The 15,929-nt window shown below is 44.4% G+C and overlaps 1 protein-coding gene across 1 annotated transcript in view; it reads right to left on the reverse strand.

Annotated features, from left to right (window-relative positions):
- Positions 1–212: 212 nt before the first annotated feature.
- LOC142006889 (amine oxidase [flavin-containing] B-like) overlaps positions 213–15,929 on the reverse strand; it is a 76,986-nt gene continuing 61,269 nt past the window's right edge. The window contains exons 11-15 of the mRNA XM_074983400.1: positions 8,969–9,026; positions 7,619–7,716; positions 6,348–6,459; positions 4,028–4,090; positions 213–2,862 (exon numbers count right to left, since the gene is read on the reverse strand). Of these exons, the coding sequence (XP_074839501.1) occupies positions 2,707–2,862; positions 4,028–4,090; positions 6,348–6,459; positions 7,619–7,716; positions 8,969–9,026 (487 nt within the window). The 3' untranslated portion in view covers positions 213–2,706. The remainder of the gene's footprint in view (positions 2,863–4,027; positions 4,091–6,347; positions 6,460–7,618; positions 7,717–8,968; positions 9,027–15,929) is intronic.

A 15,929-nucleotide genomic window follows, 5' to 3' on the forward strand; every position in this document is an offset into this window, starting at 1 on the left:
GGTACTGCATTCCTAACCACTCAGGTGGAAGTGCCGATTACATTGCACAGCAAGTGACCCTTCAACAGTTAACACGTTGCTGATGAGCTACCCACCTAAGCTTGATTTTAGGGAGATCATTTTAAAGATCCTACAAAATCTTGAGTAGCTGGATTGGGACATCTCCCAGCAGACACATTAGCACAGGACTAGGGTGTTCCTTAGCCATCTGTCCTGAGCAAGGGACAGTGCGTAGCTGCACGGCTCCAGGAAAAGACTTTGAAAGCCACAGTTCAGTCCTCTGCTTCTTCCTTACTCCACTGGGTAGTAATCTGCCCCAGTCCTTTACCTCACACAGATTATGTCGTTCTCTCACATTCCCTCAGCTATCCTGACTGGTCTGCTGCGGAGTTTAATCGAGGATCCATCCTTCCATCCTCATTCTGCACAACTCTCTTCTGCTCTCCTTTCTGCACTAGGGGCTGCAAAGCAAGACCTTTGATGCCCTGCATCCCCTTGTGTAAGCATGCAGGACAAGCAACAGTCTTGCACTTAATCACTCATGCCTTCTCCTCAGAAAGCTGCAAGTGTGAAATGTCACCAAGAGAAGATTTTACAGAGCATAGTTAGAATGGCATTCAGTGTAGCATGTAATATAAAACCACTACTGCCAGAAAGCCTTTGACTGATGGTTGACTAGAAAAGGACAATTGAAAATATTTCAATTTTGGTAGTTCAGTGTTTCATTTATGTCAGTAGGCCTGTGTCCATCTGTACCAGAGAGAATTTGCTCCTAAGTGTTCCAGAACTCCCACTACAGGACTGTATATTTTTAATCATATAGTTTTTAAAGGCACACTGCAAGTTAAAAGTAGATCTGACTGGAGATGTAGTGGGGGGCAGGGAAAACCCAGCCCTGTGCTATATTTTCTTAGAAGGTTGAAACTCAGGGAGTCACAGACCCAAAAGCTTAAGACAAGACCTCATCAAAGGATGGCTGACTAACAAGCACAGTTTGGCTGCCCTCTCTCGCAGGAAGCAAAAACTACTTCTCCTCCTTGGAAGCAATTATAGTCCAGAAAAGAATGGAGGGACAAGAAGATGACTGTACAGCCCTGAAAATCATGCTTTTGTCACTCACGCTGAATTCTATTCTTTTGCACTTCTGGTCCCTGCCAGGATTGGGTACTTCTTACTAAGACAGAACTTTCTACCGATTTGAAAGGATTTTCAAGCCTTTTCCTTGCTTCTTTACAAAAAATAATGAAGTCTGGTGGTATTAAGGTAAAGAAGTAAGATTCCTTTCTTCTGGAAATTATATTAGAAAGAGCCTAACCTTTCCTCTTAAGTGAAATAGAGAGGACTGGGAAGCATGTCACATCCTGTATGGCTGTAAAAGTGATGAAGAAAGCTCTATTTAAAGTGTATGCGAAAGTGTTCATTTTAGAATGATATGAATCAAGTAGCAAAGCTGAACAGGGTTGGTTGGGTTGGGTTGGGTTGTTTTTTTTTTTGAGTGGGGGTGGGGGGGTAAGTTGTACATCAAAAACACATAGGAGAAATCACCTTCACAATTCCAGCTATACCCATTGTACATTCCAAGAAATCCAAATGGAAATGTTTGGAGATTTCCATTCAAATTTCAAAGACTAATTGTTGGGCACACTTGCAATAATTAGCTCAGATTCTCCAGCCCAGATAAGCAGTGTTCAACAATGGAGCAGGTTAGATTTAGGGCCCACTGTACTCTACAGACATATGTATCAGAGGGGTAGCCGAGTTAGTCTGTATCTTCAAATAGACTAACATACTTTGGAGCATAAGCTTTCGTGGGCAAAGACCCGCTTCCGCAGGTGCCTGAGACATAGGGTGAGAGAGATAGGCTCCAAAAAGCTTAGACAACAGTGCATAAAAGTAAGTATTGTAAAAATTACCTCATGGCTCCTTGAAGTCAGTGGGGAAAGGGGGTTAATTTGACTGCTGACACTAGCTATAGCAGCCTCGTGCAACCAAGATAGGCTAAAGGTGCTGTACAGCTGCTAGACTGGGCTGTTTAAGCCAGCTTTTCACCCTCTTTTTGTGCCATCAGGTCCATAGTGCATAACATGGATTTGGAAACAAAGTGATGAATTATACTTCTGACAAATGCTTAAGCACTTGCATTGTTTGGAACAACAATTTCAAAATCTAGCTTTACATAAGAGCTGTCTGGGCTCAAGGTATTCTGGGAAAAATACATTAAAAAGCCTCATCTGTAATTTGCATTAACTCAAAAGGCATTTTAAGCTACCACCGAAGTCTTTTAACATCTCTGGGACATGAGGGTGGCAATACTCTGCTTATAAGTGTGATTGGTATGCCTTTAAATGTTTACAGTTTAGACTGGCTCAGATACAAGTGTACAAAAGGCTGAAAATAGCCTAAGACCAGCTTTCTCACAATATTTTGCCATTTTCGTTGGCAGAGCTGGACAGAAGTACAAAGTGAAGTAATATAGGGCAGAACATGTCAGAAACTCAGATAACAGTGTTAAAAATAGGTCAGCGATGAGGGGGCTCTTACTTTATCTGAACCCCTTCACTTATCCCCACTCTCAAGTGGCAGCTCTCTTTCCCCCCACTCCTCCCTTACCAGTCCTGATCTGCTTTTGGAGACAGAGAAGTGCACACCAAGAAAAACTTTGGAAAAAGAACACAGCCAGTGTGCAGCGTTGTAGGAGCACGCTTCTCAGTTTCGAACCAGCAGCCCTTTTCTGTAGGCCAACAGACCAACAGCAGCTACTGAAGTGAAGAAAGCGGAAAATCCAATCAGCCTCAGCAGTCCTGGTATAGAGGGCAAGTTTCTCTCCCAAAAGGTAGCAATGATTGGCCAGGCTGGGACATCCTGGATGGGAGAACATTCAGTATTAGTGCAGGATCAGCTCTGCTATGAAAAGGAGAATACAAAGATAAAGTACATTGCAGCAGAAACAGAGATACAGGCTGTACCTAACTGGTCCAGCATACTTGGGACCTCAGTGGTCCTCAATGAGAAATTTTGCTGGACACAGCCACAACTCACCACCATAGCCAGTGTCCTGGCCCCATCTCTGTGTAGCTGTCCTGGGAATGCCAGACTCTGGTGGCACTCCAGCCCTGGCTCCCCTCCACTGCCTTCCAGAGAACACCAGTCCCAGCCCTGGCCCCCCGCTGCCTCCTGCAGTGCAGCTTGGAGGCCAGCTCAGCTTGCTCTCCTGTCCTGATTGTCTGCTCCAGGAGCATCCTGGGTGTGTCCGTGTTGCTGGACCAGAAAATGCCAGGCTTCGGAGGTGCAACGTGTACTTGAATCTGTTTGGATGTACCTCCTCTTTTAAACAGACGTCTAATATTCAGACAAAGTCTGGCACTCTGTTGTTAGCAACGCTTATCCCACGCCTGCCCGAGGAATCAGGGAAAAACCAGAACAGGACAGATGGCATCAGCTTGAAAACAGGAATTAAACAGGACATGTTTGTTGAGTGACTGAAATTAACATATTTTAAAGAAAGAGCCCCCGGGGGCTTTTGCATTCCCTTGTTCTCCCACGAATACAAAGATGAACTGTTTAAAAAGCAGGAAACATTTTTGCCAAATTTATTCAAATTGTTCATTGTTTTTCCTCACCAAAATTTTGGCAAAACATTTAATTAAAGTTTTAAAAAAATACAACCAGAAGTATTAATGGTGGCTGTGAGCAATGATCTTGTGCCTTAGTTTGAAAAGCTTCCGAAAGTACAACAATGAATAGGTCGTAAAGAAAAAGGAGGCCCAAAGCACGCTCATCAACTTAACGTAGGCAGTGTAAAAGATACCTATACTGATTTTTAGCCTCATCATTCCTGTGCCAGGTTTACAGAGTGTTTAGACAACCCCTGCTCCTCTGTGGATAGCTGTCATGTCCCCCGTTATCCATACATGGACAGTTTTGGAAGGCAGTAGCATAGTAATTGTAGCTGTGGGTGAAGGCGGCGTGTACATTATTCCATCACTTACATGAAAGGAGAGTTTCCTGGAACTGGAGGAATACTTACAAACGATTCTGGTTCCGACTTCCAAATTTCACTTTCTGAGATTTTCCCCCTAGAACATAGTATCTGAAAATAAAGACCTGAATCAGTTCCATTCATTCTTTTAAAGGGCAAAACATTTGACTCTCAGTTTTTGCTCTAAGTTGATGCTGCTATAATGAAGGTTTAGCGAACAGGATTGTGCGTATTCAAATTTCACCCAAAATCTGATATTTGCACATCAGATTATAGGGGGAGGGGCTGTTATTTACTGATGTATTCCCAGAGAAGCAGCTCTTCCTTAGCTATGTAATAACTCAAGAGTGAGTGGTGGTGGTGGTTCTTCGGAAAAAAAAAAAAATGGTTCAGCATGAAGGTGTGGAACAAGCCTTCTTAATTCATACCTAACTCAGCAAGGTACTTCAGCATATCCCTAAGGTAATATGTGAGTAGTCCTTCTGAAGACAAGCTGAAAATTAAATACACGCTTAAAGATCTTGTTGAACTAGGGTCTCATGTTAACCTTGAATCTGTGGGCCATCTCCTACAAATTACCAAAGTAGTGCATACGAGACAATTAGATGTAAAATCAGCACATGCAAAATGCCTAGGAAGCTATTTCTGAAAAATGTTGCCCCAATCCAGGAAGAGTACTGAGGTCATGCAAGGGAGACAGAGACTAGGGTTCAATTCAAAAAAGCAATTTTTTTTTTTTTTAAACTAGTTGGTGGCTATTGATGCATATGAGAAAGGGATAGGATTACACGAAACAATGAGGAGAGTATGACAGTGAAGTGAACTTTATTTTTTTAATGTGCAGGTTTCCAAAATATAATGTGGGTACTTAAATTTATTCCATCCCAGTCCTCAATAGAGCTAACATCTGATGTCTCCTGAGCTGTGGTCTCATTTCAGACAGGATATGAGATGACTGCCCACTCTATCAGTTAGCACGATTAACAGTGGTATGGGGATCAGTTCTTGAGTACACATTGCTTCCAGGACACAACTCTTTCCTGTGACCCAAAATATATACAAGCTTTCCAAGCTTTACCCTGCACAGAGCTCGAGAGGTTCCACTTTAATCTTTTCATTATTAGACAAACCATGATACTTTACTAATGACTTCACTCATAGGAGGTCCCAATGCTGACCCCTTAACACCTTCCCAAAAAAGTATGAGATTCCTTTTGTTGGCTATCTGCCCATAAATCACAAATACTTACACAAATACCTAGGGGAACAACAGTTTTACACACAATGAAGTATGCATATCCCTATGAATCATTAACAGGAGTACCGTGAACCAGACATGAGAAGTACTTCTTCCACTCTGCGCTGATTAGGACTTAATTGGAATACTGTGTACACTGTTGGGCACCACATTTCAAGAGAGATAAGAAATTGGAGAGGGTGCAGAGAAGAGCAACAAAAATGATTAAAGATCAAGAAAACATGGCCTGTAAGGGGTGATTGAAAGAATTAGGTTTGTTTTGTTTGGAAAAGAGAAAACTGAGAGGAGAAATGGTAAGAGCTTTCAAATGCCTGAAATGGTGTTACAAGGAGGAGGAAGAAAAATTATTATTCTTCACCTCTGAGGGTAGGACAAGAAGCAATGGGCTTGAACAGCAGCAAGGGAGGTTTGACATTAGGAAAACTCTCTGTCAGGGTGGTTAAACGCTGGAATAAATTGCCTAGGGAGGTTGTTGAATCTCCATCATTGGAGATATTTAAGAGCAGGTTAGACAAACACCTGTTAGCGATTATCTAGACCACTGGTGCTGGGTCCTGCCATGAGATCAGGGGACTGGATTCAATGACCTCTTGAGGTCCCTTGCAGTTCTAGTGTTCTAGGATTAGATAGAGTCAACTGAGCAGGGTCCTAACTCATTCTATGGACCCACAGCACACGAGGTGAGCTTTTCAAAGCTGCCTGTGGGATTTAGACACCATTGTTGTCAATTTCTGTCCTTTTACTGTAAATCTCACAGTATTTGATGTCTAACTTACAGCTCTACATGACAGAGACAACAGGGTAAGAATCTCAGTTTAGGAAAAAAAATAGCTATCTAGTTCTCATGGTTGTAGAGAAAAGCTTGAGTGTGTGACCTGAAGGCAAATTGAATGGCAAATAAATAGAAGTCAATTTTATTTTTTTTAAATCTAACTTTAAATCCAATGACATGATGTTCAAAAGCTTGAGGTTGGCAATACTGAACTTTCCTTCAAATTAATTCCCACCAGGCCTCTACACCCCCTGCAAGTCTTTGAAAACCTGAGCCTGGAGTATACAAAACACACGGAAATGTTCTCTCCAGCAGCACACAATGAGTGTGGGTCATACCTCTCTAGCTGCTCTCTCTCCAGCCTGCACAGCCCCCTCCATGTACCCGCTCCATTCTGTAGCTGTCTCTGTGCCAGCAAAGTAGATCTTGCCAACTGGCTGGCGAATGATCCTTTAAAATGGGACAAAAATAGGTCATATCAGCCAGATCAAGAAAGCACGACAAAAGTCCTTGGGTTAAAAAAAAGCAGGAGCAGAATGTTGTAAATTTCAGTCAACACTGATAATTAGCAGCAGAGTTAGCAATGCCACAGCCTATAAGGATAGTCAGCTGTTCATTTCATTTCTTACATTAATACTCTTCCTGGTGCCTCTTATGTTTTCTAAGGCATCAGAAAGTAATACTGGGGCAATTCTGGGGCTCATGGAAGTACAAATGAGAACTAGACTGATTCAAAGCTTGTATCATAGCCACAAGACCCTAGGGATGAAAGGTGGCATCTGTAACACTCTGAACAGCACACTGTAGCCCTCCTAACACTTAAGAAGAAATAGAGCAACTTCTTTTTCCTGGATCACATAGGTTTGCTAGGATCTACAATAATATACGCTAAGGTAACTTCTGTCTACTTTAAAAATTAGAGGCTCTGTATGGCCCGAACTCAGGATTTCTTTAGTGCCCTAGTTATTTTAGAATTGCAGAGATTTACAATTCAAAAGGTTCTGAGCACTGAACTGAAATTTACTGCACAACTGAATGGCAACAGCCAGGATGGACACTGCTGCTTTTTAGGGCTACTCCTGTTTCCAAAATCCTGAATTAGGAAGGACAGTACATAATGGCACAGTAGTTACTGCATTAGGCTGTGCCTGCTAATAGGAACAGTCCACTGAAATACTCATGTCATAAATATTTACAGGATCAGACCTCTAGTTTTAACACACCAATAAAATATATTTTAAAAATGCAAAGGAAGTGGTAATGCCAGCCAATCCCAAATCTGAAAAGCAAAATTGTCATGACAATTTACCAGCATGGGCACAAAACAAAAAAACCCCCAACAAATCAAGCAATCTAGCCATCTACTTCTTCCTTATAGTCAATGATGAAAGTGAAAAGACTAATAATGAGATTAATTCATTCATATATACATGTATATATCCAGGCAAGTGGGGAAGTAAAATTTTACAAGGCTGTTTGAAGTACTCCTTAAAAAATATTCCAGGTATATAGAAAATCTGCATACAGAGGGTTCACAGCCCTTAGAGAGGATATTCATCTATTCCATTTTTATCTTTCTGTTGTTGAATCCCTTAGTGAGTCACTGTACCTTCCAAACTGAGTCATTATCCCGGGTGGGAAGTACGCGGTATAGCAACCACCAGAATACTGCTCCTCACACCAGTTCTTCTCTTCATAATGCACTGGCTGAAAGATAAGAGTTCATGAAACTTCAGGAGTGGGAAAAACTCCTAAGGACGAAACTATTAAAAGAGATGAGAAGACAGTAGTGAAGAGTAGCTTATAATTCATTGTCTCAGTTTGCAGCGCCCAGCTAGAGATGCCTAAGTCCCCAAAATCAATCAATCAATCATCAGGTCAATCCTGGCCCCCTGCTGCTGGCCTCCAGGCTCTTCTGGAGGGCCACTAGATTCCAAGTGCCAAGTTCCCCTCTCAACCATACTCCCGGCTCTGTCCCCAGTCCCAGTCCGAACCTAGGCCATACTCCCTGGCCCTGAAACAGGCCCATGTCCTGGCTGCTGGCCCCACTCCCAGCTCCAATGCCACTGGACCTACTCTTTTGCACTGCTCCCCAGAAGCTGGCCCCAGCCACTGACCTCAGCCCTGGCTGCCACCCTCCCCACTAGTACCCACTCATCTCTGGTCCAGAGAGTCCCTGACCAGAGAAGTCCCACAGATACTCTGTTTTGCTCTGTTCTGTTCATTCCCTCTGACGCATCCCTTGGAAGGCAGGACACTGGTCTAGATGGGACACTGGTCTGACCCACTCTCATGCTTTTATACATTGAGTATGTAACATGTGGTACTTTTGTAGCCATGCAGTAGGTGGGAACTATGTGTAGCATGACATGCTAATGTGATTCATGTGTAAAAATTTCAACCACCTAAAACCACCTTTAATAAACTAAGGGATGTTTATAATATAAAGCAGACAAGTTTTCAGAAACTGGGAGGTCACAGAAACCCAAAGAGTTGGCTTCCCTTACTAGGAATAGAAAAAACCAAAAGAAACAAGAGCAGCTGTTGCTATGGGAGAGAGCAGTTATGAGACAAAGAGGAACACTATACATGGCCTGGGCTGGATGGGGAGGCAAGCCCATACAACAGCTGAAAATGGCTGAGATTTATTGTATAATAATAATGAAGGTAACGGTCCCACAGAGGTTTTAGCAGCTCATTTTAAAATGAGCTTCTGTATTTTTAACTGCTTCACACACATTTCAATCAATCACTCAGCTGTGATGTAAAGCTGGTCGGTATTTTTCAGCAACCTTCTGTACAAACCAGTAAGCACGGTGAGAACGCTAATCCTTATTAAGCATGAGACACAGTGCCAAGAATACTGATTTTATATCTACTTTCCAACTTCACCCTGTGCCTCCCAATTACACAGTAATGAAATCAACTGGATGGGATATGTTGTAAGTGATGTTCTTACATGTAAGGCTTCCTCCGATCCCAAAACCTTTGCATAGAGCTCACAGATCTTCCTCTTCCTAAGGGAGAAATGCAGCAGAGACTTAAACACAAGAGAGGAAATAATTCAGTGCATATACATTCTTACTATGAAAGAACAGAAATTATTCTGTGTCCAAGTTGGAGGTTTCAGCTCCTATGGTTTTATTCTAAACACTGACAGTCTGGAGGTCAGAAGCTGTACTTGAGAAATGAGTCAATAAAGTTGATAAATGTACTGATATGCTCTGTTTTATGAGAGTCAACTTTACAAGCAGTTTTGCAAATCACTCCCTAAGATGCTGACCTCTATCATCTCAAATTTTTATATTATCCAAAAGTCATTTAATCTACCAGAGAAAGAAGGAAGTGAGTTTTTGTATTTTGTCTACTGGCAGACAGCCTGTGCTGAATTTTGATGAGGGAAACAGACACAGCTGGCTTGTGATCCCAGGGAATCAGTACAAGATTTAAAAACCCCTCTTCCTTCTTCACTTATTTGTGTGGACTTGTGATCCATGAACTTGCTTCCTTCTGTAACAAAGCAATAGCAATGGAGTGTGTTCCCACTTCTCAGTAATCTTCTGGCCCTTGTTTAGTACATGGGCGAGCAAACTTTTTACACTGGGCCCCACTTTTCATCCCTACAACTTGCAGCTTCTTCCCCCGGCCCCGTCCTCCACACCTGTCGAACATAATCCAAACCCGTGGAAGTTTTGGTTATGTTCATATAAAAAGAAAAAACCTTTCAGCGTATATAAGAAAATAAATCTGTAGAATGTAAAAACTTCATTAATCGGTATATAAATGTGAAGACACAGACATAAAACAGTAACATATTTCAACATTTTAATGAGATGGATGAGCCTGACACCCAGCAGCCGATTGAGCCCACCCCTGCTCTAGTACAAGACATATTTTCCCTTTTCCAAAAAAACGAAGAGGATCAGAATGAGTCAAGCGAACCAGTTAAGAACTAAAAAGAAAAACACGCCCATCCTCGTTCCATTTTTGGATGCAAACCCCGCCCCATTCATAGAAGAAATGCAGGGCCCCAGACCTAGCACAAATACAGGAGGGCAGAGTGTATGGGGAAGTTCCACAAATGCACCCCATCATGCATGGACCAGCTTTGCGGAAGTTCAGTTCCTTTTCTGTGTGGCACATTTACGGGGTGGGGCAGCCACAGGCTGGGGACACGTGGAGACAGCAGATGCACCACTCTGTAGCTCCAAAGCCTGTTCTACTCTGCATAGTGTGGTAAGAGCGGAGAGGCCACTACACATCCAAAGCTACAGCAGCAGCCATGGAGTGATGGAGCTGTTGGTCTATGCCCAGCGGATGACTTTTTTCTCACTCCACCTTTGCTGGACCCTGTCCCAGGTACCCAGGCTTCTAACAGGGAAGGAAGATCTGGTCTCGTGTTATAATTTATTTTTTGCTATTTGAGAATCAGCCTGTTCTGGAAGCACAAGTTACTAATATGACAGACTGCAAGGGTCACTGTTCTCACAGGATTTTCTGAGCCAGTGGTTTCCAATAAGTGCATAATAGACTCTGTGCCCATTACTCACTCTCTCTCTCTCTCTCTCTGTCTGTGTGAGAGAGAGACAGACAGAGACAGTGTGGATACATTTTAATATTATGCTGTCACATACTTTGAGCCACAACACAAGCTCCCTCCAAACCCTTGTCAATTCAGTCCCACAGACATGAGCAGCCCTAAGTAACACTAGGGGGAGCTCAGTGCCTCAATAAGGGAGTCACACTGCAGTCAGTTGGGCAAAGGAGCCAGTGACAATCATTAGAAGACAGATGTCTTCACTGGCTCTCTCCCTAAAGAAAATCCTTTCTATCTATCTTAGGCATGGTCTACATTAGAGCTACATCTACACTTGCATTCTTCTTCCAAAAGAGGAATGCAAATGAGGGAAATCAAAAAAAGGAAATGATTATCCTTCCCAGGGTTGCTGGGGGAAGCGAAACTTTCTCTGTCCCAGGCAAGAGGGTAGGCTGGGGTGGGGGAACCATATGATGACAAACTACAGGGAAGAAAGTGCAAGCTGCTACGCCACTCCTGGACTACCTGCTTCCTTCCCCAGGCTGCTTGGGGAAGGGAAATTTTCACTATCCCAGCCATGGGTGTGTGTGTGGGGTTGGCAGATCACGTGGTGACCAAGAGAGCCAGGTACATGTGGTGACCAACACTGCCACAGCCCCTAGTTTCCCCACCATCACCACCCCCACTCACCATCCTCTTGCAGCATGCAGAGCTGCAGGAACTGTTTTTGCAATCACAGACTGGGAAGCATGCCCCCAAGCTGTGCCTTACCATGGCTGGAAGTGAACTGTGTCAAGCAGGTCCCTTAAGATCTCTGTGTAGTAGCTGCTGTACAGAGGACTCTTAAAAGCCAAAATTTGTCCTTGCATGGAATACATCCCTACTGTCTTTCACAGAGATATGAGATTCCTTGAGATTCATGAGATTCCTTTGTGCGTTGTTAAACTTATCTTCAGTAATTGTTCTCCTTAATGCCTGGCCTTCACTCATGTTTCGTTGCAATGTGCTCAACAATGGGCTATTTGATCGCTGTTTGCCGCCCTTTTCAGCAGTCAGACTGACGCAGATCTACTGGAGAAAATGAATGCAGGAAGGTATGTTCATAGAGCACATGGAAGCCACCCACACAGAGAGGGAGCAGTTAAGTGCGTGGAGGAGAGCCACGCTGGAGGAGAGGCAGTCTGACCAGCAAGAAAGGAGAGTGGACTGCGAAGCGAGGGGAGAGCACAGAGAGCACGAACCGGAGACCCAGGAGGAGATGTTGCAGCTCATAAGGCAGTAAACAGAGCTCCTGTGGTACCTGGTACAGGAGCACAGAGCCCCACTGCAGCCCAAGATGAACCATGTGTCCTCCGCACCATGTTGCCTAAACAATCCCCATCAGCACCCCAGAATGTGGGGCAGGGGGTAGTCAAGGGCAGTCTTGCATCCCACTTCCAGGGATGCTTCTGAGAGCAGAAGGTTGACATTTCCCCACCTGGGGTGGCAAAATGCCCTTGCTTACCCACCCCCAAAACCCAGGCCATGAACTTCAGTGTCCCTGAAAGAAAAAGAAAACCAAGCAATTAAACCCCCAAAATAAGTGTCTTTATTGCTTGTACTGCCTGCGGGGGTGGAGTGGGGTTTAAAGGCTTTACGGACAAATACATATCATTCGGGGGGACCTCCTTAAAAGCAACAGACATGACTGTCATGTCTCTGTCTGGTCATTCATAAAGCTGTTCTTCAGTCTCCCTGTGCTTTCCTTATTGGCCTGGTGTCTGGCTGCTCACAAGTACTGGCCATGTGATCTGCCACTGCCCTCCAGCCTGGCATGAAATTTTTCCCCTTCCTCTAACATAAATTATGAAGCACACAGTAGGTTGCCACCACAACCGGAATGTTGCTTTTGTTGAGGTTTAATCAAGTCAGGAGGCTCTTGAACTTGACTTTTAAATGGCCAAATGCACATTAAACTACCATTCTGCACTTGCTCAGCTTGTAGTTGAGCTGTTCCTTACTGAAGCCCAGGCTGCCTCCCACTTCACGAGCCAAGAGAGTAAGGGGTAAGCTGGATCATCCAGAATCACTACTGGTATCTCCACATCTCCAATGGCAATTTTCTGCTATGGGAAGAAAGTCCCATTCTTTAGCTTTCTAAACAGACCAGAGTTCCTAAACATGCAAGCATCGCGCACCTTTCCCAAACATCCCACGTTGATATTAGTGAAACAGCCCTTGTAATCCACCAACACCTGCAACAGTGTGGAGAAGCACCCCTGGCAGTTTGTGAACTTTGTAGCAATGTGGACCAGTGCCAAGATAGGGATGTGCATTCCATCTATTGCCACACCGCAGTTAGGGAACCCCATAGCGGGAAAGCCATTCATTATGTCCTGTACATTTTCCTGAGTCACTACCTTTCATAGCAGAAGAGTTTCGATTGCCTTGGCTATCTGGATGACAGCAGCCCCCACTGCAGATCTGCTTACTCCAAATTGACTGTCTGGTGAACGGTAGCTGTCTGGGATGGCAACCTTCCATGGAGCTATTGCCACATGCTTCTGAGCGATCAAAGCAGGTCTCATTCTGGTATTGCTGCACTTCATGGTGGGGAAAAGCAATTTGTCAAGTTCCCTGAAAGTGGCGTTACGCATGTGGAAGTTTTGTAGCCGCTGTTGATCATCCCATACTTGCAGAAAAATGTGGTCTCACCAGTCCGAGCTTGTTTCACTGCACCAGATCGGCACTCCAATGTGTACAAAGCATCTAGTGCAGCCAGCATCTCCCCATTCCTCCTCTCCTGTCTCACATTCACGTATGTCTGTGTCCTCCTCAGAGTCTTCATCACTCTCATGGTTACTTACACTCTGCACAGACCCCAGCATAATGCATGAGGTGCTCACAATACTTGCCACAGCTATAAGTTGCACTGGTTCCACGGTAGCCTTGCAATGGTGTACTTAAGGATATGAAAAATGTGCCCAAAAACACTTTTTGCCATTACTTTCCCCAGGAAGTGGGAGGAGAGAAGTGCATTATGGGATGCTGATGACACACACCCACAACCACCGGTGGCACATTTTTGTCCCATCAGACACTGGAACAGAAACCCACGATCAAACAGGGCAGCAGGAACCGCGGGATAGGTACCCACAGCGCATTGCTGACAAAGCAAAATCTACCAACACTAATAGGGACACACTCCATTGAGTTTACATACTAGTGTGGACGTGCACCTTTGACTTTACGAAATTGGATGCTAGAAAGTTGACCTTAGTAAATGGGACCTAATTTCGTTGTGTAGACATACCCTCAGACAAAGGCCCAGCTCAAGTGCTTTAACAAACCGATTTCCACTGGAGGCTGAGTTTCCAAACCGGCAAAAACAGCAGGGCATCAGCAATGAAACCCCCTGGCTCTCGAAAATTCCCAAAAGTCAGACTACTGGACCACCCCTCAGGCACCCTGCTCCCCTCCCCACAATTACCACCACCACAGTCCACTGGAGCCATATGGTCATTGACAGCCCACCCCACAGATGTTCCTGGAGTGCCACTCTAAGGGTGAGCCCATCATACAAAAGAGCTTCACAGAAAAATTAATGCCACCGCAGGCTGCATTAGCTGTCCTGATTGTTGCATTCAGAGTTTTGGCAGCTGGCAGGTTAATAAGCCTCCCTCCAGATCTAGTCCTGCTCTGACCCTTTCCTCGGTGTGGATCACAAATCCACCCCCCGCCCCAGATGCCATTGCAGGTCTTATGAAGGTGGAAGTGCACAGCAGAGGTAACCAACTTCTCAACAGGCAGGTGGAGAGTCTTGTGTGAAGGCAGCAATTAGTTTCCAAGAAGCTGTAAGCTTCACAGCTATTTACCAACTACATTGCGAAGACAGAAGGACTTTGCTAAAGCAAAAGGAAATATGAACCTTCAGATCAGTGGCATTTTCAGACAGCCAAAAAATGCATAGGAGGGCACTATATAGCATTAATCATCAATAACGAATGTGCTGTTTCAAAAGGGTTGAATGGGTTTGGTGACAATATTTTACTGAAGAGATATATCTGAGTGGTCCCCACAGTGAAGGTGCCTTTGCAGCTATGCCTGCTGCTCACACAGCAGTGCCTTTTCCCCTGGAATGGGTTAGTAGTTTATTTAAATGGCTCATTGTTAACATTCTATCCATTGTGTACTGTACATCTTCTGTGAACTGTGGGCTAAGTCCTCATTTTCCAGCTCTGGGCTCAATCACAGCTTCCCACAAGCCACAAGTGACAGTAACGTGTTGTTGAGTTGCTCCACAAGCAGGCAAGGAAGCATTTTGCGACTCTCAGTGTCACAGCCTAGCTCCTGGTTTCCCTCTGCTTTCTGGAGGAAGTACCCAGTTCAGGGTACTTCCACTGTGTACTGTGCAACTCTGCTAGCCAGCAGGTAGCGTATCGCCCCTCTTACACTGCACAGGACATGGAGGTGGCGCTGTAGCAGCCAATGGAGACTATTCTCCTCCTTGCACTAATGCATAGTCTGAGCAGGCACAAGGGAGCAAGAGGTGCCCTCTCGCATAACCATGCCAGCTGGGTCACAAGCTAACCCACTCTACTTGGTGATTGGGCTTTGTCCAGAGGTATCTGGGTAGCAGGTGCAGGTGGGTTTCATTCCTGCAACATCTGTATAGGCTGCAGCACTGTGACAGCTGCCCCTGCCAAAGAGCTAGCATAGTGGCCACAGACCCTTCATGCAATCCCACATGATTTCTGGATCCTTGGAAACCCAATCCCACCATCAGTGACTCAGTGTACTCATGTCATTTGGGGGAGCCCCACTACACAGCTTACAGGGTCTGGAGGCTTCTACTGGCCCAGCATTCAGGCTGCCCCTTTTCCCCATGCAGCATGAAAGCAAGGCTTAAATTGTGTGCATGGAATAGATTTCTTTTTGCACACAATATACTACATTCAGCACCATGTAGGTCAGAACTGCTCTTTACCACTGAGTAACATCAGCAGTTTAATGTTCGCTCAGTAAATATTCAGTCTCACTCTGTAAAAATTAATCTTGCAGTCAGATAAAACATGTTAATGCTTTAGACATCCATTTGATAAATGGGTCTGGCTTTTATGGCACCTCTGTTAGTAACAAAGGTATTTATTGATTGCACAGACACATAAGCTGTTCCCGAGTGTTGCAAATGTTCGACTGCACTTAATACGCTGATACACAGTGAAATGTGGCATTTGATGGTAGTCGGAGATGCTGGACACAATGGATTTCAAGGTGCTCGCCTAGCTTTTGCTCTGACAATCACCTCTTGAAGTTCCATTCCAAAGTTTACAGGCAGATAGAGAAAATCTGGTCTACCAATGAAAAACAAGAGGCCGAGTGGCACAGTGCTGTTGTGCTAAGA

Source organism: Carettochelys insculpta, chromosome 1 (genome assembly GCF_033958435.1).
Source record: "Carettochelys insculpta isolate YL-2023 chromosome 1, ASM3395843v1, whole genome shotgun sequence".
In the NCBI taxonomy this organism is placed as follows: Eukaryota; Metazoa; Chordata; order Testudines; family Carettochelyidae; genus Carettochelys; species Carettochelys insculpta.